This window comes from Lampris incognitus, chromosome 15, assembly GCF_029633865.1.
Source record: "Lampris incognitus isolate fLamInc1 chromosome 15, fLamInc1.hap2, whole genome shotgun sequence".
In the NCBI taxonomy this organism is placed as follows: Eukaryota; Metazoa; Chordata; class Actinopteri; order Lampriformes; family Lampridae; genus Lampris; species Lampris incognitus.
The window spans coordinates 42,526,949-42,550,770 of record NC_079225.1 but is presented as its reverse complement, the minus strand read 5'-3'; the positions used below and the strand labels follow the sequence as shown (position 1 = coordinate 42,550,770).

General features: G+C 48.9%; 1 protein-coding gene across 1 annotated transcript; it reads right to left on the bottom strand.

The window, feature by feature from the left end:
- Positions 1-1,927: 1,927 nt before the first annotated feature.
- Positions 1,928-22,480, bottom strand: LOC130125119 (AN1-type zinc finger protein 3-like). Its single transcript, XM_056294578.1, has 6 exons — positions 21,771-22,480; positions 10,057-10,097; positions 4,436-4,627; positions 3,762-3,827; positions 3,486-3,662; positions 1,928-2,811 (listed from the first exon to the last, which is right to left on the bottom strand). Exons 1-6 carry the CDS (start codon positions 21,836-21,838, stop codon positions 2,657-2,659), a joined length of 699 nt encoding a protein of 232 aa, XP_056150553.1. The 5' UTR covers positions 21,839-22,480; the 3' UTR covers positions 1,928-2,656.
- Positions 22,481-23,822: the final 1,342 nt, after the last annotated feature.

Here is a 23,822-nt window from a genome sequence, read left to right as displayed (position 1 = left end):
ACAAAGGAAGTTTTTTTTTTCTCAAAATATCAAAATAAGAACCAGCCACGACAGTATCTCCAAACCCGACACAAAACTCCCTTTATCCTTTGCTGTGTTCAGACCGGAGGAAGAGGAGGAAGAGGGGGGGAGGGGCGGTGTTGTGCGTGCAAAAACCAATCAGCGGATCTCGTGACGTCACAGATTAATCCAAACTCATGTAATCAATTTTAAGGTGGTAATACTGCCAAAAAAAAAAAAAAATCCTGAAACCTATCCTTTTTTGCCTTGCTGTTATGAATTCTTAAAAAGAGTGACTACAAAATAAAGGCGTTCCTAACTTCCTACCACATCATCACGTGTCTGCGACGGCTCAAAGTACATCTTATGCACGAGTCCCTTTCGTTGTCATACCAAGGTTCGACAAATTCAACATCGAGTCATACCTCTGAATGTTCAGTAACAGAAAGCAGGAGTCACATGACTAAAAATTAAAAACTGTAGAAACAAGAATTTTCAAATCTAACCTTGGCAGGATGACGACCTGAAAGTTGATTCTGGGGGGAAATTCGTTTTTGACACCGGCGAAGGAAAATACGGTGCGACACAAGACTCTGCAGGCTCTACACAGCATCAAGTCCAAGGAGTCAAGTGATATAGTCTGTTAATGAGAAGAGGAGGAGGAGGAGGAGGAAGATTAAAAAAAAAGGGGGGGGGGATACCACTCGATTTAGGGGTTATTCCGCACGGCTGAGGACAGTTCCGAGCACCATTCGTGTGACATCATTCAGTGATGTCATCACGGCGTACCGCCTTCGTCGCTCCCGAGACGCCGACGGCCGCGAGTCTGAACCATCTCCACTTCGACACCAAAACTGAGGTTTGACCGTAGAGACGTTCCCTCAGCGAGATAAACTAATGCGCTCTCAAACCGCCTCCATTTTCATCTTCTGCAGACAACCAGGTCAAGAGGCTGCCTTCCTCATACACACCATGGCTTGTACATCCCAAAATAGTCCACTTTCACCATGCTACCATCTAGACAGTATCAGAAGAAGAGGACCTCAAAATGGTGGATGGATTAGCTGACGGCCGCTTCCACTCAAACAGACCAGTTGTATAGCAGTACTATACATTGATGTGACATCACAGATTTGCAGGCGGGAGTGGGACACCCCCCCCCCCCCAACGTGGGACCCCGACCCCCCACCCCAACCCCATCATCGGCTGTTTGACATGGTGATAAAAGTGCATTAATATGAATATAAATGTCATAGGTAGTAATGAAGGTCAAAAGAGGCGGTAATCTACTTGAAGACTCGTCCCGAGGTGGTCACCGCTTGTGAAACAGTGCGTCACGAAATCCTTCCTGCCAACTCCCCCAACACACGCTTACAAAGACGGATGATTCGTCATTTGAAAGGCGGTACTTGCTTTAAGACTGCATAGAAAAGAATCTGGTTAAGAGACACAGAACGATGAATCGTGGGCGACCTTAGTTGAAAACAAAAAATGTAAAAACCCCAAAAAAGGAAAAAAGAATTTGATTCAGAAGTTGAGCTCTGCCCGAAAAACCTGAAAGTCTGCCGTCATCCTGTGTTCAGATCAAGTGCCAACAGTACCACTTGGTAAATGCAGTGGGGGGTCTGTATCGTATCAGGTGGGGTTGCGGGGGGAGGGGGGGGGTCCTGCTACATGGATGTGTTCTGGGTGACTCTTGTCCATGTTGGTAGGTGTGTTCGGTCCATGGATTGGCTGCATCGTCCTCCACAAAACTGCGACTGAGCAGTAACAACAGAGCTAATGTACACTTTCATAAAACTGAACTGAAAACATTTTGTGTGTGTGTGTGTGTGTGTGTGAAGTAAAACTGCTGGGTGGGATGGGGTGGGTTGAGGGTTAGATGCTCCGCCCACTTGAGGACAACCTGAGGAGTGGTCATGTGATAATGTGATAATGATGGAATAATAATGGGATAGTGTTGGAACCCGCCCCCGCCAGCCCCCTCCCCCACCCAGCAGTAACTGCCATACAGGAAAAATGAAGAAACCGAACTAAATGCCTGCTGCCCGCGGAGGATCTGGTCCAGAGCGGGATCGCTTTAACAGACAGTTAACAACAGTTTGTCTTTCATGACTTCCTTATGTGAAACAGGGTGTGTGTGTGTGTGTGTGTGTGTGTGTGTGTGGTGATAGTAGTAGGTATTTGGATAGAAGAGGAATGGCATTTTCGATGAGACTGGCTGGGGCCGTGCATGATGCACGACACATTAACCCCTCTCTACTGCATCCTGCTCTATGAGGACTCCAGGGGACAGGACGTGTTGGTGGGGGTGGCAGTGACAAGTGGTGTGGGTGGGTGGGTGGGTGGGGGGTGGGGGTTAAGGCTATGTGTGCCAACATGCGATATTGAACGGGGCTCCGCACAACAACCAGGATGCCCCACCAGTGGCTCCTGTCCAGAGTAGGGTCCAAACAAACGAATCCCAGGCGGCTATCAGGACACGAACAGAACCAAAGGGTCAAGCTCAGGTCCACAACTGTAGGGTCAAAAAGCAGGTTGATGCAACCATCTTCTCTCCCTCCCTCCCTCCAATCCCTCCTCTTCCTCCTCCTCCTCTTCTTCTTCTTCTTAAGTGCCTCGTCTGTGATTAGATGGCTGGCTGCGGCGTGGCCAATCAGGAGCACTCCTCCCCGATGCGTTGGCACGAGCGGCCCACCTTGCGGTCCAGCTTTACCATTTTGAGGACTGCCTCCTCACGGCCACGGCCCAGGTGGTCGAACAGACAGTCGTGCTGCTCAGGTAGACGGTGAAGCATGCAGAATACGTAGCCTGGAAAGAGAGCAAGATGGAGGTTAGGGAGGGACGGGGGTTGGGGGGGGTGGTGGTACATGATTGTTGTCTCTTTTGTGTCCGTATAGAGCTACAGTGAATGTTCCACAGTCTGCAGTGTTCCCCGTATATGAATATTAATGACAAAACGCTTTGGCTGTAGTTAAAGTAAGATTCTGGTTAGATTTCGGATTAAGGTCAGGTGGTCTTTAACCTGCCGCGTCACCACTACACAGACACCAAAGGGTACTTTGCATATCAGATGTCGATGCTTTGGCAACACGGGATGACAAAAAGCTCCCAAACAGCTCCAAACCCCTACTTAAGGTGTTTTGAAAACATGATGTGTTTTCGTGAGCCGAGAGGTAGACCCGTGAAGACCTTGTGAAGGTTTGTTTTAGAGTCAGCTGGGTGGGGTTCCATGCACAATGCAACAAGTGTCATTGAGTTCATACAGGGGTAGGAATTTCACAGTCTAGTCTGCGTCCATGTCTGTGACTTGGCCCCTCAGCAAAAACACTACCTGAACGATCTTTGTGCTGCGAAAAACTCCTCTCACCCGAGACTTTATGGGGATCGAAACAAACACATCAAATTGAGCCAAAGGCGGGGTGGGTCTGCTTCTAAGGACTGAACATTAGGTTTGAGTCGGTGTCATTCTGGCGTGTACTGACCACAGCGGCAGGAGCCCAGTTCCTGCTGTACTAGCTCTAGTTTGGTTTGGCAGCGGTAGCAGCGCCGGCGGTTTTTCTGCTTGGCTCCCCTGCGAGTCTCCTCCCCGCCCACCTCCTTCGTCGCCTCCTCCGTCCGTGGCCGCTTTTCCGGCGTGGCCTCACTCTCTGACCCCGAGGCTGCGGACAGACGAGGTGGGAGGGATTATTATAGAGCTGAGGAGTGGGAAGTGGGGCAGAGCGCCGGGCTGCAGGGAGGCGTGCGGAGCGTGACCATACCTGATTCACGGGGATGTTTTGTCGGTGTGCAGAGTGTGCCTTGGGCCGTTTCTGTGCATGAGATCCCTGCGGAAGGAAGAGGAAGGAGGAGGAGATGTGTGACCTGTTCCCAAAATCCTTCTTTCTCCGGAAAAATGTCCGCCAAGTTAGGTCACTGGCGGCCAATCTGTGAATCGCCATTTTTGGACGCCATTCATAACAAAGCCTTATGTAAGGTTGCTATTAGCATTTTCTTACACAGTGTAGCCTACTTCAACGTAGCCCTCCAAAGGAAATGGCAAATCAGGAAGTAAATGCAATTCCCGCATTCACAGATAATCCACCCGGTGACACTTTTCCGCAAACATTTTGGCGGCGTTTCAGAGACACACAGAAGACTGCTCAGTGTTATTGCTGCTAACGGGGTGTTACCCTTGATGGTTTTCCTCTAAAAGTATGGCATGGTGTGTTGCATCAAATTTGCCAATTTTTTCATCACATCACGGCATTCCTCAGCTACATCTCTTAACATGGCACCATTTCAACTGCGGAAAACATAGTTTACACTGAGATTTTCTTCTCTTTCAAACTTTCCACCAAAGAAGAATTGAGAAAAGAGCACAACAGCAAAAAACCTGGACGAGTATCATTTCAAACGTGTCGAGAGTGAGAATGTCCGTTCGTTCCCGTCTCACCTTCTCGGGGACTGGGAAACGTGGATGAGGGCTCTTCGGTTGACAGCTGCTCAGAGCTGGTGGGCGGCGACGACGATAGGGACTGGCTACTGCTACTGCTCGTCTCGCTACTGAAGACAGGCGATTGGCTACTCCCAGTGCTTTGGATAGGCTTGGAGGTGCAGTCCTCCTCTGGCTGCTTTTTCTGGATATCTGTGGTTGAGAAAAGTAGGCAGCACAGCGGAGACCGAAATAGGACAGGGAGGGAGAGGGGGAGAGAGAGAGAGAGAGAGAGCGCGAGAGAGGATGAAAGACAGAAAAAAATAAAGGGACACAGAAAGAAGCCGAAAGACAGGGGGAGAGAGAGAGAGAGAGAGACAGGTGAGAAAAAGAGAAAGGTCAAAAAGAAAGGCAAACAGAAAGAGGGCGAGATATAACATGAGAACTGTAAAGAGAAAGAGGGCACCATTAGAGAAAACACAACTCTGTCCTTAAATGATGAGACGTCTTAACGGCGAGCTCTCTGCCGCGGAGTAAACCTTTACCACTGCAGACGTTTCAGCAGCCGGCCCCGTCTGAAACGGGACAAGAGGATGTACGTGGCCGGCCTGTCAAAATGTCCGCGGGAATAAAGCGTTGTTTTGTACCGAGGGGAAGACGGTACTCATACCGCGGGACTGAGTTAAGGTTTAACATGTTAAGGGACTCGGATGTGATTTAGGACCACCTACGACACATGTGTCCCTGTGTGGCGGACACAGGCGGAGCTCCAGACTGTGGAAGTTACCTGAAAACGGTCCATCCATTATCCAAGCCGCTTACCCGAATTCGGGTCGCGGGGATGCTGGAGCCTATCCCAGAAGGCATTGGGCGGCAGGCGGGGAGACACCCTGGACAGGCCACCAGGCTGACACAAACACACCTAGGGACCATTTAGTACGGCCGATTCACCTGACCTACATGTCTTTGGACTGTGGGAGGAAACCGGAGCACCCGGAGGAAACCCACGTAGACACGGGGAGAACAGGCAGACTCCACACAGAGGACGACCCCCAAGGTTGGACAACCCCGGGGTTCGAACCCAGGACCTTCTTGCTGCGAGGCGACCGCGCTAACCACTGCACCACCGTGCCGCCCCCTGAAAACGTTCAAATTTTCTAAATTCAAGTTACCATCCATATGAAAACGGACAACAGTAAAAACCATTAAACTGGTTATAGTACTTTTTGTCATATTACTACACAAATACTACATCTATAGTGTATAAAGAGGTCCAAAAAAATGTCCCTACAGGGATGAGTACAGAAACACTATAGTGTATGGCTATATTATCTGTATAGTAACGTGACACAACAGGAAATACTATCTATGGTTTCCCGATGGTCATTTTGGTCCAGCATCATTACCCAGTGTGGTCTGCTATGACACAAGGAGGGGTGGGTCAGATCAGGTGTATACAACCACATGCCGTGGACTGCCACATATGCAGGTTTTCATTCCAAACAACCAACGCCCCCAAAATTTCACCAGTTAGTTAAACCAAAGAGAGACCGTCATGTGACGTTGCCTGCTGCAGTGATGGTCTGGAGGGAAAACCTGTGTTCTCATGGTTGCTCATCTCTGGAGTCAGACCTTTCCAGAAGACCGACCACAATTCCAGACCTCGTTTCGGGGCTGGAGGAGGCGGCGGAACCACGTAGCGCACAGCCTAGTTTCTGTAGGCTCCGCTCCACCCGCTCCACCCGCGCCGCACGCTAACCCACTTCTCCGCACTCCTGTTTGTACTGGATCTGTTCCGAGCGCTGCCGCCGTCTGTGCTGCTTGACTCGCAGAGCAACGGGGCCTCGCATCGGTCCCCGCCGTCTGCCATGGTCGCTGGTTGCCATGGCCACCGGCGGAGCTCCCGCACACACAGTTCCTTCCCACACGCTCGGAAGAAGTCGACAAGAAACCCTCAAGGTGCAGCTTTGCATTTTACATGACATTTGAAATACGTACACCGAACGGGGTTTGATTCTGTGTCGCAACCGAAACAAAACCGCTTTGTAGCCTGAAGCAAAGTTCTGAAGATCCTCCAAAACTTGAACAGTGAGCTTGTAATGGGGCTTACATTAACTCCTGCAGCCATTTTCTAATTTTTTTTTTTTAAAACCCAAATGGTTGATCCCAGCTTTTAGAGCTGTCAGGTCGTCCTTAGTCTTTTCTTTCAAAATGGCGTCACTGTTAACCGTCAGCGTCTCACACTAGAAACACACCTCGCCTCAAGCGTTGGCAAACTTGACTCACTTTACAGAAAGCATTTCTACAGTCCTCCTATCTTTTCTTCACCTGCGGGGAATCCCGAGCCAGCCAACGCCCTTCTCTGAGATAACAGGGATCAGGAACGCTTTGTCATTTCGCTTCATGCACTTGCATACATGAAATGAAACGAAACGCCTTTTCCCCCAGCCCACAGCAGTACCACACAAAGACACAAACGCATCCAAAAACCACAAGAACACACATATTCAATCTAACACACGCATCACAACTAAACAAAAACATCACTGTCCATGGGAACGAACGCCAGCCAGGATGACTGTCGGAACTGCCGGTCTGCATGGGCTAGCAGTTAGCTTAGCCCGCCCCGTTTCCGTGTCCTGTCAGACCGCCATCAGCGTTTCCTCCTCGGGCACAGCTCCAGGCAAGGGCCGTGGTCCACGGGCCCACCGGACGCAGCAGACCAGGCTCTCCCAGCCCATCCAGAACCAGCTCTCCCAGCAAGACACCCTCGACACACCTCCCCGTACTCCTCACAACGACGTCAAAAACACCAGTCAAAGGGCGTCCGGGCAGCGGAGCGGTCCATTCCATTGCCTACCAACACAGGGATCTTCACTTCAAATCCCCGTGTTACCTCCGGCTTGGTCGGGCGTCTCCATAGACACAATTGGCCGTGTCTGCGGGAGGGAAGCCGGATGTGGGTATGTGTCCTGGTCACGGCACTAGCGCCTCCCTCTGATCTGTCGGGGTGCCTGTTCGGGGGGGAGGGGGAACTGGGGGGAATAGCGTGATCCTCCCACGCGCTATATCCCCCTGGTGAAACTCCTCACTGTCAGGTGAAAAGAAGCGGCTGGCAACTCCACATGTATCGGAGGAGGCATGTGGTAGTCTCCAGCCCTCCCTGGATCAGCAGAGGGGGTGGAGCAGCAACTGGGACGGCTTGAAAGAGTGGGGTAATTGGCCAAGTACAATTGGGGAGAAAAAGAGAGGGGGGGGGACACCAGTCAATGCTAGGTGAGGCCGTCGGCAGACCGCCCTCGGCGTTATTGGAACTGCCGGTCTGCATGCGCTAGCAGTTAGCTTAGCTTGCCCAGCTCTCCCAGCCATCAAACGAAGACACAACTTAGACACAGACGTGGACAAAGACACTGCATGGACGGTACTGGGTGAGGCCGCTGCAAACGCGAATTCGCGCAGCCGTCTTCCCACACTGGAAGATATGCTAAGATAAATCTAGCTGGTCTATGGTTTGGCGACGTATCCCATCAAAACACTTTTAGCAGGATTAACCACATTCAAACCCCAGGGGGCAACTTACGCATTTCTGAACTTATACCTCATCCACATAACCTTTATGGGCAACAGCAAAAAATTTAAGAAGTTAACACTGAATAAAATCTTTCTACTGTCCACGGGCTGGTACACCTCAAAATTTACATGCAACTCTTCATTAATTCTTTCCAGCTAATTATCCATCCATCCATCCATTACCCAAACCGCTTATCCTGCTCTCAAGGTTGCAGGGGTGCTGGAGCCTATCCCAGCAGTCATTGGGCAGCAGGCGGGGAGACACCCTGGACAAGCCGCCAGTCCATCACAGGGCCCACACACACACATACACATTCATTCCTAGGGACAATTTAGTACGGCCAATTCACCTGACCTACATGTCTTTGGACTGTGGGAGGAAACCGGAGCACCCGGAGGAAACCCACGCAGACACGGGGAGAACATGCAAACTTAACACAGAATACGACCCGGGGGCTCAAACCCAGGACCTTCTTGCTGTGAGGCTGCGCCACCGTGCCGTGCACAATAAGCACCTTAAATCATGGTTGGTTACCTGCCAAAGTAGCTGATGGAGTCAATAAACCTGCATAAATGAGGCAACCTATTGCTTTCCCTACTGCGGAAACTTCAGAAGTCTGAGCTTAAACCTCAATGGAGCTGTCATTTACAAAAAAATTAGAATCTTTATGTTTTCAGAGGTCTAATAAAACATATCTGGAACATTCATCTGCAGCTAATGTACATGCACAAACATAAAATAAAATAAAATCGAAGGCACGTGTTTCATTATTTCTTTTGACCACGTTCATTTTTCGATCTTCTTTGCTCATATCTCATTGGAATTTTGTTTTCCCCTTTTAGTGATCAGGTGCTGTTATAAGGCCGTGTCTCCCCAAGGTATTTCTGCATTAATAAAACCCTACCAAGTTATTTTCTCAACGTTAGTCATCAGATCCTTTTGATTGTTGGTGCTGCTTACATCTCTTGTACCTCGGGTGTTCCAGCGTTTCTACGCGTTTCTCTGAGGTTTCTGCTGCAATGCGACAAGCCAACCTTCTCTGCGGGATTAATGAAGACGAGCTCATCTCACCGCCTCATCTTGTTACTGTCATTTACAACAGAAAAGAACCTGTGGCATGTCGGGGCGTTTACACACATACAACTCCTTCATGCTAGACCAGAGCCCACAACCGTATAACACCGTTTTAGGTCCATTTCCAAAATACTAAGTACCCCTTTTCTATAAAAATATTAGCCAAAATGAGTAAAACAGACATGAATGCAATGCATTATGGGTTCGCATCGGGATGTTGTGTTCGCCGTTAGGTTGCTTTTGCAACAGATCCATCACTTCCTTAATTTAGTTCAGACTTCCTTGAGAGTGCTTTCACAAAACAAACGGTGCACTCCGACAGTCCCATTAGAAGTGGACCTTGGCTAGCTTATTCTGAGCAACTTCTTGGGCTAGTCTGATGCACACTTGAGTCCCTATGGTGCAGTCACACCTGTGCTGCCTCTCCCGGGGCCTCATGTATCGATCGTTACTACGGGCAAATTTGTTCTTACACACCCATGGGATTTATTTTTAGCCCTCAACATTGTGACAGTAGCAAAGCATGATGATTATTTGTAATTCCTTCCTCCTAACATCTATTGTCTACCTCTTGAGCAATCACCCAGGCCTGCAAAGACATCAGTGTTAGCCAACTGGTGTCTAAATCCAGGGGTTAGCCAGGTTCTACACTGGTCTGTCAGACAAACCTCAGGGCTAAAAAAATCCCCTGGGTGTGTAAGAGCAAATTTGCTCATAGTAACCACTGATACATGAGGCCCCTGGTGCGCAGAGGGTTCGTCATGCGCAACTTCTAAACTTCTAAATCAGTCACAGTAACCCACACGTTCAAACTTTATCCCACCTAGTGGCGTAGTGGAGGTACTGCGCACCAGGAGGGGCAGCACAACAGCCGTCATATAAATCCAAACATAAAAGTGTATGACGTCTGGGCCAAATAATGTAGGTGTGGGTAAAAAAAAAAAAAAGCCATCTTGGAGACATAACGATAGAGACTTGCAACTGAAACTGGACTTACCAGCAAAACATTTGGAGCAGAGGTTCATGGTTTTACTGGACCTGAGGAGGACAGAAAAGAGTCAAAACTTGAGTGACGTAGTGGATGAAACCATAACAAGGCTGTGCTAGCTGGAGCTCTACCTGCATTTCTACAAAATGAAACACATACCTATATCCTATATCATTCACTATTCATTCATAAACAAGACAACCGGCATCAACCCCATCGCCCAACACACACACACACACACACATACACACACACTGTAATTGAGTTTTCCTGTTAGAGCACCAAACTCCGCATTCCAACACCGATACCAACCCAGGTAATGACCACACACCGATAAAACAATAAGAAATTGTGATTTTCTGATGAAACTGCAACGCAAACTTCTTGTGTCTAAATAAACATTTGATATAAGCAAGCCTTTCCATTTGATTTGAAGTTGATCCAACAATAAACACCAAAATAAGACTACCTGTTCCAGGTGATGCTTTACTTCCTCACATGACCAGCTCTCTGACACTAGGAGGCGCTCACCCTTGTTGAATGCCCCCGAGGGTACGCTACATCACATCCCATTTGTCAATAAAGACATCTTTCACAATCTCTCACCATGTCTTATCAAGAATCCCCCCCCCCCCCAGCCAACACCTTTTCTTAATACCCAGATTTTGGGGCTGCTGAGGTTGCCATGGCTACCAGCAGCTCATGGAAACAAGGAAACGGTGGGCTAACAGATGACAGAAAGTCACTGCTAAGGAGGAGGAGGAGGAGGAGGGGGAAGGCAAATGTGAGCCGCCGGCAGAGAGGATGAGGGAGGTGCCAGGAGTTACTGTAGACATGAGGCTGTTATGAAGCAGTATGAGGCACAAGGCAACGGGTGATAGCTGACTGTTGTGGTGTGCTCTGACAGCAAGGTGTGTGTGTGTGTATTTGTCAGTTGGGGCTGAACAAACAGTAAATGGTGTCATGGGGCACGTCGCCGGCTGCAGCGGGGCTGACGGCATTTCCTGTGTGTACTGCCATAAAGGAGTCACTCCCAGATTTATTTAAACCACTCAAATTGACACACACATCACTGCCTCGAACCCGCCGTCTGGCAGGACACCATCTGAGAAACTCCCATCTGAATAGATTTTCACAAACCCATCATGTCAACCTCTAGTCTTGTCATACCGACTTTGGAACTCACTGCTCTAATACGTATTTAAAAAAAAAAAAATCTCAGATGAAACCACCACCACCTGTTCACTAGTCTATTAATGGTTTTAAGGTGATACTGAACTCATTCTTATGCCAATTGGCATAAGCGCTATAAATAGGGCTCATATTGACTTGTGCGAAATTTTGGCTGCTTTGGCACTGCTTTTAAGACGGGGCAAATAGCAGATTTAGACACGAACACGTGTTCAGGGACCACGAGGACTTCCTAGCCCACGATGACGAATGGCAAATAAACAGATTCAGATAACCAAAAGCCATTCGTTCGGAAATACGGGCTGAATTGGGCCCAGCTTTGGAACAACCCAGCAGGCGGAACAGGTCCATCCCTTTGCAGGTCCAGTTATTGACCACTCTGGGCTTTCTGGCATCTGGGACATTCCAATGGAAACTGGCTGATGGGGTCTGGAATATCGCCGCCATCCCTAAGCGTTATTACGCCAGCCGTCTTGAGTTACCTTATCGAAATGAACTCTCGTTATACGAGACTTCCTTATACTGTGGGTGAGCAGGCCAACATCAGAACACAATTTGCAGCAATGTCAGGTTTTCTGAATGTAATCGGAGTAATCGTACTCATGTTGCAATAAAAGCATCAAATGAAAACGAGTTTGCTTTTGTCAACTGTAAGCGTTGCCATTCAACAAATGTTCAAATTATTTGCACTGCTGACATGATTCTGACAATGGTAGTGGCTCCATGTCCTGGCTCGACCCACGACTCATTTATTTTGAGGCACAGTAGTGTAGTGAAGAAGACTTCAGGCTGGCGCTCTGTGTGACGGTTGGCTTCTTGTTTTTTTTCCCCCTTTTTTCCTGCTAGAGAACGCGGTACTATTTATTTACCGGAGTGGTTACCGGGTGATATTTTAAAAACACGAAATCATCATGCAGGTGATAGTGGCTTGGCTTCTCACCCCCTTTGCAAACGTGCAGAATGCAGCGCAGAGCGCGGTCGAGCCTGTTCAGCGATCGAGCACAACATCGGGCTCCCGAAATGGCATTGGAGATGCCTAGACAGATCTGGTGGCATTCTGCTACATAGGCCTGAGAAGGCGTGTTGGATTATTGGGGTTTGTGCGGTTCTCCACAATATGGCACGGTGCAATGGTGTTTCTTCACCCGCTGACATTGTGCCAAATGACATGGGGCAGGATCACCCTATAAATGAAGAACAAGCTCTTCCAGCGACTGCATTGTGTGAACAAGTGATGTGCCGCCTATGAACAGACCAGACAAACAGTATAGTTTTTTACAAGTTCTTTTAATACAGCACACATTTCACTTCGTGAACTTCTCGTGTTAAACTTTCTATTGTGGTAATAATGCCCCTCTGTGACTGCAACGCAGCATCAGTGACCACACGGCCACTCGCAGTGCTTCGCTGGGAACGTGGCTGGGGCCTGGCTGACCGGACACCGAGGCGGAGCTGTACGCACTGGAAACGCTGCTGGGACCTTGCGTAATGGAGACGCAGCTGGGCCCTCCGTCTCCAAATAAGGGCAGATGTCAAGGTCTGAGTAGATCAGATGGTAAGCGAACACTTAGTTCTCGTCGCCAACGTGTTGGATGCAGGAGAAACGGGCAGGAGTAAAGACCTGGGCGGCTTTGACCAGGGCCAAATTGTTATGATCAGACGACTGGGTCAGAGCATCTCTGAAACAGCAAGGCTTGTGGGGTGCAGAGGTAGGTACTCACCACTCAGCAGTGGTGAGTACCTACTGACAGTGGTCCGAGGAGGGACAAACCGCAAACCAGCAAAAGGGTGTTGGGTGCCCAAGGCTCATCAATGCACAAGGGCAACAAAGGCTATGCTGTCTTGTCTGAACCAACAGAAGGTCTACTGTGGCACAAGTTACAAATTTTTTTTAATGATGGTTACGGGAGGAATGTGTCACAACACAGTGCATCGCACCCTGCTGTGTATGGGGCCGCGTAGCCACAGACTGGTCAGAGTGCCCATGATGACCCCCGTCCGCTGTCAAAAGTGCCTACCAATGGGCACGCGAGTGTCGGAACTGGACCTTGGAGCAGTGAAAGAAGGTCTTCTGATCCGACGAATCCCATTTTCTTTTAGACCACGTGGATGGCCATGTAGGTGTGCGCCGTTTACCTGGGGAAGTGATGGTACCAGGAGAAGACGACAAGCCGGTGGAGGGTGTGTGATGCTCTGGGCAATCTTCTGCTGGGAAACCCTGGGTCTGGCCATTCATGTGGATGTCCGTTTGACAGGTACCACCTACCTAAACATCGTTGCAGACTAGGTACACCGCTTCATGGCAATGGTATTTCCCTGATGGCAGTGGCCTCTTTCAGCAGGATAATGCGCCCTGCAACACTGCACACATTGTTTGGGAATGGTTTGAGAAATATGATGAAGTGTTCAAGGTGTTACCCTGGCCTCCAAATTCTCCAGATTTCAATTCCGATTGAGCGTCTGTGGGATGTGCTGAACCGACAAGTCCGATCTACGGCGGCTCCACCTCACAACTTACACGACTTGAAGGATCTGCTGCTAATGTTTTGGTGCCAGATACCATAGGACACCTTCAGGGGTCTTGTGGAGGCCATGCCTCGGCAGGTTGGCGCTGTGCTGGCGTCACACGGAGGACCAACAGCATAATAGGCACAAGGTCATAACGTTTTGGCTCATCAGTGTATGACTTGTATTTGGTGCCGCAACAGTCATAAAATTAAACCGCAGTCATGCGTGATTGCAAATTAAGCGTGGCTGATGTTTATGCAGGTTGGACGGGGCAACAGTTGAGTCATGATGGTGCTTGGGGGGGGTGGAGGTGGGGGCTGGAAAAAGTTGAAGCCCCAGGGCCCATGGTACTTTAATGCGGCCTTGGTAACCGCATTAATAACATCCATGTTAGGGCATCCGGGAAGCGTGGCGGTCTATCCCGTTTCCTACCAACATGGGGATCGCCGTTTCGAATCCCCGTGTTACCCCCGGCTTGGTCGGGCGTCCCTACAGACCCAATTGGCCGTGTCAGCGCGTGGGAAGCTGGATGTGGGTATGTGTCCTGGTCGCTGCACTTGCGCCTCCTCTGGTCGGTCGGGGCCCCTGTTCAAGGGAGGAGGGGTAACTGGGGGGGAATAGCGTGATCCTCCCACGCACTACGCCCCCCTGGCGAAACTCCTCACTGTCAGGTGAAAGGAAGTGGCTGGTGACTCCACATGTATCGGAGGAGGCACGTGGTAGTCTGCAGCCCTCCCCAGCTCAGCAGAGGGGGTGGAGCAGCGGCTGGGACGGCACAGAAGAGTGGGGTAATCGGCCAAGTACAATTGGGGAGAAAAAGGCGGGGGACCCCCCCCCCCCCAAAAAAAACGTCCATGTGTACGCAGTAATGGAAATATCGGTGAAAACAGAACTCCTACTGGATTTCTTGTTTCATGCAGATGCTCATATTGTTATCTGCGACTGTGTTCAGCTTTCTAGAGCTGACGGGACCAAGAGGCACTGGATTTTGTTTACAACCAGAGTCGTTTCAATGTCCCATCACGTCGTTTCCTTCACAAGCGTCTCACCAGAAAACACATTAAGTCCTGTTTGTGACCTTTGAAGTCGCTGTTTATCAAATTACACCAATACACGTGTGCAGAAAGGGCAACATTCTACAACCAAACTTCATAAATCAATAACTCACACATGACACGAGTTGAGGACGATGTGACCAAATAAAAAGAGAGGACGCCTTTGTCAACGAAAACTATAATAAAGCGAGAAGTCTGTTGAAAAAACGTTAAAATGAAGAAAAAAAAGTCACAAAAGTTGTCCAGGTTTGTTAAACAGCGGCTCAAAGCGTTTTCTAACCAACACTGCCCAGTTTCCTACCCCCCCAAAAAAAACCGTGCTTAGTCTTTTCTGAGTTCAAAAAAGAAAAAATACACAAAGATCTTGCTCATCTTGTAATGCGATTGTTTATCTGGGGTATAACAGCACAAGAACACCTGTTTAAGACACCATTTCCTTTAAGAAAAGAAAGCCATGCTTTTGTGATTTTAAAATTGCTGTAGTCAATACTGTTTTCAGCTGACGGTCCTGTCCCACCATTACGGGGTCTATTATCAAATATTATGTTGTGTACTGTCCTCCTGGTTTGATGATATTATGTTTGAGCCAAACAGCTTGATAGTCATAATATTTTGGGGGGGGGGGGGGAGAAAAAAAAGTGACTTCCTCTGAAACCCCAGTCAGCAGAAACTCAATCGTTCTGTGTGAATGTTTAACTGAGCGGCTCAATGCAGTCGACTTAAACCAACCATTTCACCGGCTTGTCCCAAGATACCGCATCTCAGCCCCCGACACCGATCAACAGTTTGTTCTGAAACCAGGTATCTACGGTCCCACAGAACCGGCTAATCTCACAACCACGACGGACAGCGGACAGCTTAAACCAACACAATCACACAAATGATTGTATACAACTTATCTGCAGCTCCCGACGATGCTCGTACCTCTACACTGTACGCCTGAACTTGTGACAGGACACGTCAGCGCATCACGCTTTGTCACATGCATACGATGCGTTTCAACAAATCGATGAACGAGGACGTAGCGAAGGACCTTTGCTCAGATCAGCATCTTTATACTATCAGAATAGAGATGGTTCGGTCTATCCCGTTGCCTACCAACACGGGGATCGCCGGTTCGAATCCCCGTGTTACCTCCGGCTTGGTCGGGCGCCCCTACGGACACAATTGGCCATGACTGCGGGTGGGAGGCCGGATGTGGGTATGTGTCCTGGTCACTGCACTAGCGCCTGCTCTGGTCGGTCGGGACGCCTGTTCGGGGGGGGGGGACTGGGGGGAATAGCGTGATCCTCCCACGTGCTACATCCCCCTGGTGAAACTCCTCACTGTCAGGTGAAAAGAAGCGGCTGGCGACTCCACATGTATCGGAGGAGGCATGTGGTAGTCTGCAGCCCTCCCCGGATTGGCAGAGGGGGTGGAGCAGTGACCGGGACAGCTCGGAAGAGTGGGGTAACTGGCTGGATACAATTGGGGGGAAAAGGGGGGGGGATCCCCCACCCCCCCAAAAAAGGGGAAAATCCCCACCACCCCCCAAAAAGAGAATAGAGACGGTTAAGTTTAGGTATAAGGTTAGAGGCAGTTATGTTTAGTTACTAGACTGGAGGTGGTTAAACTGAGTTCTGGGTTAGGTGTGGTTAAGGTTAGGTTAGGCTAACAATTTGGGAGGCGAGTCATTTAGCATTACGATCCGCCTCAAGCATGCGTCAGGGTTAAAAAGTTTATTACTATGGACGTCCTCAACTACTTCCTCATTTATCGATATGTTGGTCATCATATTTCGGGAACTGCAAATAAGTTGTACATGAACAATTTGGTCCTGTGATGGACTGGCGGCCAGTCCAGAGTGTCTCCCACCCTGCCGCCCAATGACTGCTGGGATAGGCTCCAGCATGCCGCAACCCCAAATGGGATAAGCGGCTTGGATAATGGATGGATGGATGGCTGGATGGACGAACAATTTGTCTTTGAGACTGGACTGATTTAAACAAAAAATGTGACTACTTTTTAAAAACAGAAGGTAACTTAGGGCCATGGCTGACAAAAGGGTGCACATTTCTATCCTCTATAACTCTCCATTTCTTTTGCAGATACTGAAGGGGTAGACTTTTAAGTATTTTCCTGTCTGTCAAAATGGACACTTCCTCCTGAGGGATAGTGATTTTCCCAGAGCTCAGTCTGTGTCTGTACCTCAGCCTCTAGACCTCTCTTCCACATTCACTTTAACAGAAGCACAATGTGCCGGGCTGGCTGGTCGCTGTCATCTGCAGGCCTCGTCAATAGCACACAGGCTGGAACTGCATGGACTGTTCACACCATTGTGTCTACAGGAGCTGTGTGACCAATGCAGCAGGACACATCTACCTGTAGGCCTTTTGATTTTTAGCCAGAAGTGCTTAGAGCCAGGCAATATACTGAATACAACACCAGTAGGATACGAGACTAGGTGTGGTGTGGGATTTTGGCTGTGGTAATATCGCTTAAATGTTGTCGTTCCCTGGTCTTAAAGGAGGACTGCACTCAAAAACAACACGAGGCTCAGTAACTAGAGCGCCATACAATCACATGGACGATGGTGATTTGCTTGACCAAACTTACTCCATGGACATGGACTAAATCGTTATCTGTTAGCACTGCCTTAGGATAACGCTTGGGAGGTAAAAAACCCAAGAGATTAAAGGAGAGCGAGAGAGTGTGTGCGGGCGCATTAGAAGCATTACGGCTGCAGCAGCTTGTCAAGAAGGCTGCTTCCTCCCATAATGCTAGCTGGTATATGTAATGACTGCAGGACAGGTTCTCGGAACCAGAAAAGACAATTTTCTCTATAAATATGAGCTACACCAAAGCAGTTCACGTTTTAATAGACAATATAGACCATCAGTGCTTCCTTGATGTGCACATTAAGAGGGGGGAAATTTCCCTTCAAGAAGGTAGAATCTGTAATAACTTGCGCCGCCAATGGCTATCACGGAGTACTGCAACAACAGAAGCGCTCCATTGTCAACAAGAAACGCGACATACCTCGCCATTATTATCTCTCCACTAGTTTACATTCACCTGTAGTTCAAGTTATTCTAGTCTCCAGAGAGGTTTTACACCTGGAATAAATTAGCTACCATAAGGCTGCGTTCACACTGCATCGGGCAATCAGGCACCCACCCACAGGGTTGTGCGGAGGTGTGGGCATGTTATGCAGCGATTATGTCCCATGGATGTCTTCCGTCTGATCGCCGGCTTACGTGATTAGCCACCACAGCACGACATCGGGTTGATTCTGGTTCTATTTCTTCCCGGACGGCTGATGCGTTTTTTCGCCGAACCCCCTGCGGTATGCACTGCCACAGCCTACATGCACTACCCTCATTCAAATGAATGGAAGGACTGGCGGTTTCCACACATTGCCGGATTCAATGTAAATGCTGCCTAAGAACCACTAGTCTATAGCAATGTCTGAATTGCTAGTGCGTTCTTGATATATAAAATATATTGCATACTATTCAGTATGTAGACTGCAGTATGCACCACGTATTACATACGTTACACACTGGCGACTCATCCAAGCAGAAAAGACCCTTTGTAACAACATAAGAACTTTTTCACTTTGGGTTTGTCTTTTCAATTTAGCTTCGTCTTATTATTTAGACTAAAAACATTAATTCATTCAACTTCAGCTGCTTCTCCAGGGTCGGGTCATGGTGGCAGCAAGCTAAGTAGGGCATTCTAGATGTCCCTCTCCCCAGCAACGCCCTCCAGCTCCTCCTGGGGGATCCCAAGGCGTTCCCAGGCTAGATTGGACATGTAGTCCCTCCAGCGAGTTCTGGGTCTACCCCGGGGTCTCCTCCCAGTTGGCCGTGCCGAGTAAACCTCCAAAGGAAGGCGCCTAGGAGGCATCCTAATCAGTTGCCCGAACCACCTCAACTGGCTCCTTTCGATGTGGAGAAGCAGCGGCTCTACTCCGAGCTCCTCACCCTATCTCTAAGGCTGAGCCCAGAGACTCTACGGAGGAAACTCATTTCAGCCGCATGTATCCGCGATCTCACCCTTTCGGTCACTACCCAAAGCTCTTGACCATAGGTGAGGGTTGCAAAGAAGATTGACTGGTAAATTGAGAGCTTTGCCTTCCGGCTCAGCTCCCTCTTCACCACAACGGTCCGGTACAACACCCGCATTACTGCTGATGCTGCACCAATCCACCTGTCAATCTCCCGCTCCATCCTCCCCTCACTTCTGAACAAGACCCCGAGATACTTGAACTCCTTCACTTGAGGCAACAACTCATCCCCAAACCGGAGGGAGCAATCCACCATTTTCCGTTAGAGAACCATGGCCTCAGACTGGGAGGTGCTGACTCTCATCCCAGCCATTTAACACTCAGCTGCAAACTGCCCCAATGCGCGCTGGAGGTCATGTTCTGATGAACCAACAAAACCACATCATCTGCAAAGAGCAGAGATGCAATTCTGAGGTTCCCAAAATGGACACACTTCTCACCTTGGCTGTGCCTTGAGATCCTGTCCATGAATATCACAAACAAAATCGGAGACAAAGGGCAACCTTGGCGGAGTCCGACACCCACCGAAAACGTGTTTGACTTTGTGCCAAGAATGTGGACACAGCTCTCACTTTGGTTATACAAGGACCGGATGGCTTGTAGCAACTGCCCCGGTACCCCATACTCCCGCAGTACCCCCCACAGAGTGCCCCGGGGTACACGGTCCTAAGCCTTCTCCAAGTCCACAAAACACATGTAGACTGGCTGGTCAAACTCCCATGCCCCCCTCAGCACTTCCGCAAGGGTAAAGAGTTGGTCCGTTGTTCCATGGCCAGGACGGGACTAGCCAGACTAGACTAAAAACACTAATAAGAAAATGAATTTGAATAGGCCAACCCCAGTTGCGCTCCTCCCGCTTCATTGTCCGCCATATTGCTTTGGAAAATGTGCAACTGGCTGGCCGTTTCCATGGATATCAGAAAGGCGCAAAGAATTATGATTTTGATTGTTCAGTGGCCATAAGGTCAATACTTTATTTTTGTCTATGTAGTATACATACTTTCGCATGTCAAATGTACATAACAACACTGCATGTGCTAAAATTTGCATGCTATTAGTATGTGGTATGACCAATTTAGACAGCTTATGTCTTGCCTACAGGGTTAAGTGAACAGGTCTACTTTTAGTCCCGAGTCTTGCCTGACTCTTGAGTAGATATGGGGGTTGGGGGGACTCTGTTATCAATTAAGCCATCTGTGCATAAAATGCATGCAGTTGTGGTAATTTAAGGAAGTTTGAATACATTTGTCCGCAAAAAGGCATGTATGTATACGGCAGCTGGTACTGAGCAAATTCTGCTTCATTACCAAACAACCAAATATAGCCGAAGCCTGAAGAAATCTATTGATTGTCTCATCTTAGCGCCATTGTTCTCTTATCAAACGGGGCTATGCCAAGTTGACAAGAGTGAATTTATCCACATTAGGCGTAGACCCGGTGCCCCACAAATCTGCCTTAGCAAGTAGCATAGAATGGCTGAGAGATACGATCCGTTAACGAGATGAGTCTGTCAGGATCGCGCCGCACCACGGAGTTAAGTGGACACTGTGATCCCACCCTCCATTTACAGATTTACAGTAATTGTGAACGTAGCAAGGGCTGGTGGTTTATCATTTCTTCCTACCCATCGAGTGGTCCCACAAAATGTTATTTCACAGGCGCTGGTTAAGGTTATGGTTACTATACATATTTTCTATGGCAGGAAATTATAACTAAGAGGGGGGAAAAACAACAACAACAACAACAGCGGAACAATGAATAAGTGAATGACTACACAGTGCAGTCATGTGAGTAACAAAATGCTATCACACCGGGGGTGGGGGACTCAAATCCTATTCTACTTAGCCCCCCCCCCCCCAAAAAAAAGGTTGGGCTGCTCCTGGTCATTGAAATACTCAGTTATGCTGTTAAAAGAAAGAATTCACACGCAGGGGCCCCTGGCACAAAACAGGTTCTTCAGGAAACAAAACAAAAAAAAAGGAATGCAAAAGGAGAAAACTACACAAACAAACGAATAAAAACATCCCAAATAAAGGACAACCCCTTCAACCAACTGTTGTCCAAACCAGCAGGGGCTGTGCAGGGAGTGGTGGTGGTGGGGGGGGACAGGTGTTGGGAGGCCGGAACGCCCGTGTCACCTGACATTGACAGGTGTGACGGTGGACCCCATTTTATCAACGGACGCCACGACACAAGTCAACGCGAAGGCCGCGCTCTCGAACGGAGAACTGGTGCTTTTCACGGTTTCCTGTACGTTACTATTCCACGATAAGGTGGAAAAATATGAGGGGCTTGTTTAAACCCCCCCCCCCCTTAAGAGCAGCGGCCAGCGTCGGCTGTCACCACCAAGCGAATCACATCCGGTATGCAAAACACATCCCCCGCTTGACAAGACAAGGAGCGCTTATAAACGGGAATAAAACACGACGAGACAAGCCCCCCCCTCCCCCCATCCGAGACCGTGTGACTATAAAGCGGACACAAGGCTGCTCCGCCGCGGCTCTCAACGTGGCGACGGAGAAAAGCCAGGGTGGTGGTGGTGGTGGTGGGGCACGTTTTAAAAAGGAACCTGCTTAGCGATAAATCACCCTGCGCCCGAGATACGTCATCACCGACCCGATACAAAATATCTCGAAGAGACGACGACGGGGGGGGGGGGCGCGCGACTAACAAAAGCGCCCGGCGTGTCGCGCGGCGTAACCCCCGCGCGTAGAAGGCGTCGGGTTTTCAACCAAAATAAAGGTATTAACTTCCCAACCCCCCCCACCACCACCACCAGCACCACCCCCACCCCCACCACCCCGGCCCGCACAACAGCACAACAATGGACAGAGTAAAAAAAAAAAACCCACTGGCACATTTCAACCCACGGCGTAAAGCCTTTAAACACAACAAGCCCCGATAAAAGTCGCAAGTCTTACCCCCAAAACCCGCAGGGACACCGGGGAGGTAGAGTCGGAGGTTTACTGCGCTCGCTTGTGTCTCCCATGACTTAAAACAAGGGGGGGGGGGAGGAGGAGGAGGAAGGGGGGGAGAGGGAGAGAGAAAAAACACGGTATCGATACGCGAGGCTGGGATGAGTCCGGGGCCTGGTCGCGTCGGCTCCGGCGGATCTCTGCGAGACTTCCAACTTGAGACGTATTATCCTTCTCTTCCTCCTCCTCTTGCCGAGGCGCCACCGGCGACGAAGGAGAGTCGACCGCGGGGGGGGGGGGAGCGGGAGGGGGCCGGAAAGTCGCACGGTCGCCGCTCCGCGAACCGCCGAGTCGCGGTGAAATCCTACTTCGGCTCCGTCCAGCAGCAGCGGCGGGGGAGGGGGGGGGCAGCAGATCGATCCTCCGCCGTCCTCACGGGACTCAACGCGATCAGCTGGACCTCGACGTTACGACTAACACATAGAGAGGAGGAGGGGGGGGGGAGTAGGAGGAGGAGGGAGAGAGGGGGGTTGTCCGGCTGCTTTTACGCGCTGACGAAATCCCTTCAAATCTCACCGCACGAGATGTGCGCGAGCGGAGGGACGAAACGCCTGCGCCGACCGCGAGCGCGGAGAAATCCACGGCTTGTGCAATGCCTCCTCCTCCTCCTCCCCCCGGAGGAACAAAATAATAATAATAAAAAGGGGGGAGACTCCGCTTCCCCCCCCCCCCCCCGTTCAGGACCACCCAGTTCACACGTCGCTTGGCGTCAAGTACGCGGGGCCGGAAGCGCGCACGTTAAACCCTAACGTCAACGTCGCCGGGCGGATGTGGACGCGCGCGGTGCCGCCGGAGTGAGATGTGGGTTGGTTTGTTGTGCAGCTGGATGATTAGAAATCGGTGTTGTGTTGTGTTGTTGTTGTTTTATAGCTGCTGTCTCGAAGGTTGAATTTGCTGGGTGCTGTGAAAACCCCTCCTGATCCATTCAACCCCACTGTGTTGGACTGCTAATGGAGGTCGTAAACTGGGCAGTCATTTAGGCAGAGTGGATTGGGGTCCATCTGTAGAACCTGATAATGTAATAAATCCCCGGTAATGTAATAAAAATCTGCTCTTGAGTCCATAGAAAATGCAATAAAACCTGATAATGTAATAACTTCCTGATAATGTAATAAAAATCTGCTCGAGTCCATTGAAAATGCAATAAAACCTGATAATGTAATAACTTCCTGATAATGTAATAAAAATCTGCTCGAGTCAATTGAAAATGCAATAAAACCTGATAATGTAATAACTTCCTGATAATGTAATAAAAATCTGCTCTTGAGTCCATCGAAAATGCAATGAAACCTGATAATGTAATAACTTCCTCATAATGTAATAACTTCCTGATAATGTAATAAAAAAAATGCTCTTGAGTCCATTGAAAATGCAATAAAACCTGATGTAATAACTTCCTGATAATGTAATAACCCCGATAATGTAATAAAAATTTGCTCTCGAGTCCACTGAAAATGCAATAAAACCTGATAATGTAATAACTTCCTGAAAATGTAATAACCCTGATAATGTAATAAAAAATCTGCTCGAGTCCATTGAAAATGAAATAAAACCTGATAATGTAATAACCCTGATAATGTAATAAAAAATGCTCGAGTCCATTGAAAATGCAATAAAACCTGATAATGTAATAACTTCCTGATAATGTAATAAAAATCTGCTCGAGTCCATTGAAAATGCAATAAAACCTGATAATGTAATAACTCCCTGATAATGTAATAAAGTGCATTTCCCAATAGTGTAATAAACTTTTTACCAATAATGTAATAATGTGTTACATTAACGGAACGTTATTAGGGTTAGGGGTTAGGGTTAGCTATGATATATAGTTTATTACATTATCGGGAAATGCACTTTATTACATTATCAGGAAGTTATTACATTATCGGGTTTTATTGCATTTTCAATGGCCTCAAGTGCAATTTTTTATTACATTATCAGGGTTATTACATTATCGGGGATTTGTTACATTATCCGGTTCTACAGGGTCATTTAAAG

Bases quoted from the DNA above. Each gene is read 5' to 3' on its own strand.
- LOC130125119 (XM_056294578.1), bottom strand. From the start codon at position 21,838: ATGGGAGACACAAGCGAGCGCAGTAAACCTCCGACTCTACCTCCCCGG. The intron at 3,663-3,761 runs GTATGGTCACGC...GTCTGTCCGCAG, and splicing joins AAAACATCCCCGTGAATCAG to CCTCGGGGTCAGAGAGTGAG. The intron at 2,812-3,485 runs GTCAGTACACGC...CTCTCTTTCCAG, and splicing joins ACTGGGCTCCTGCCGCTGTG to GCTACGTATTCTGCATGCTT.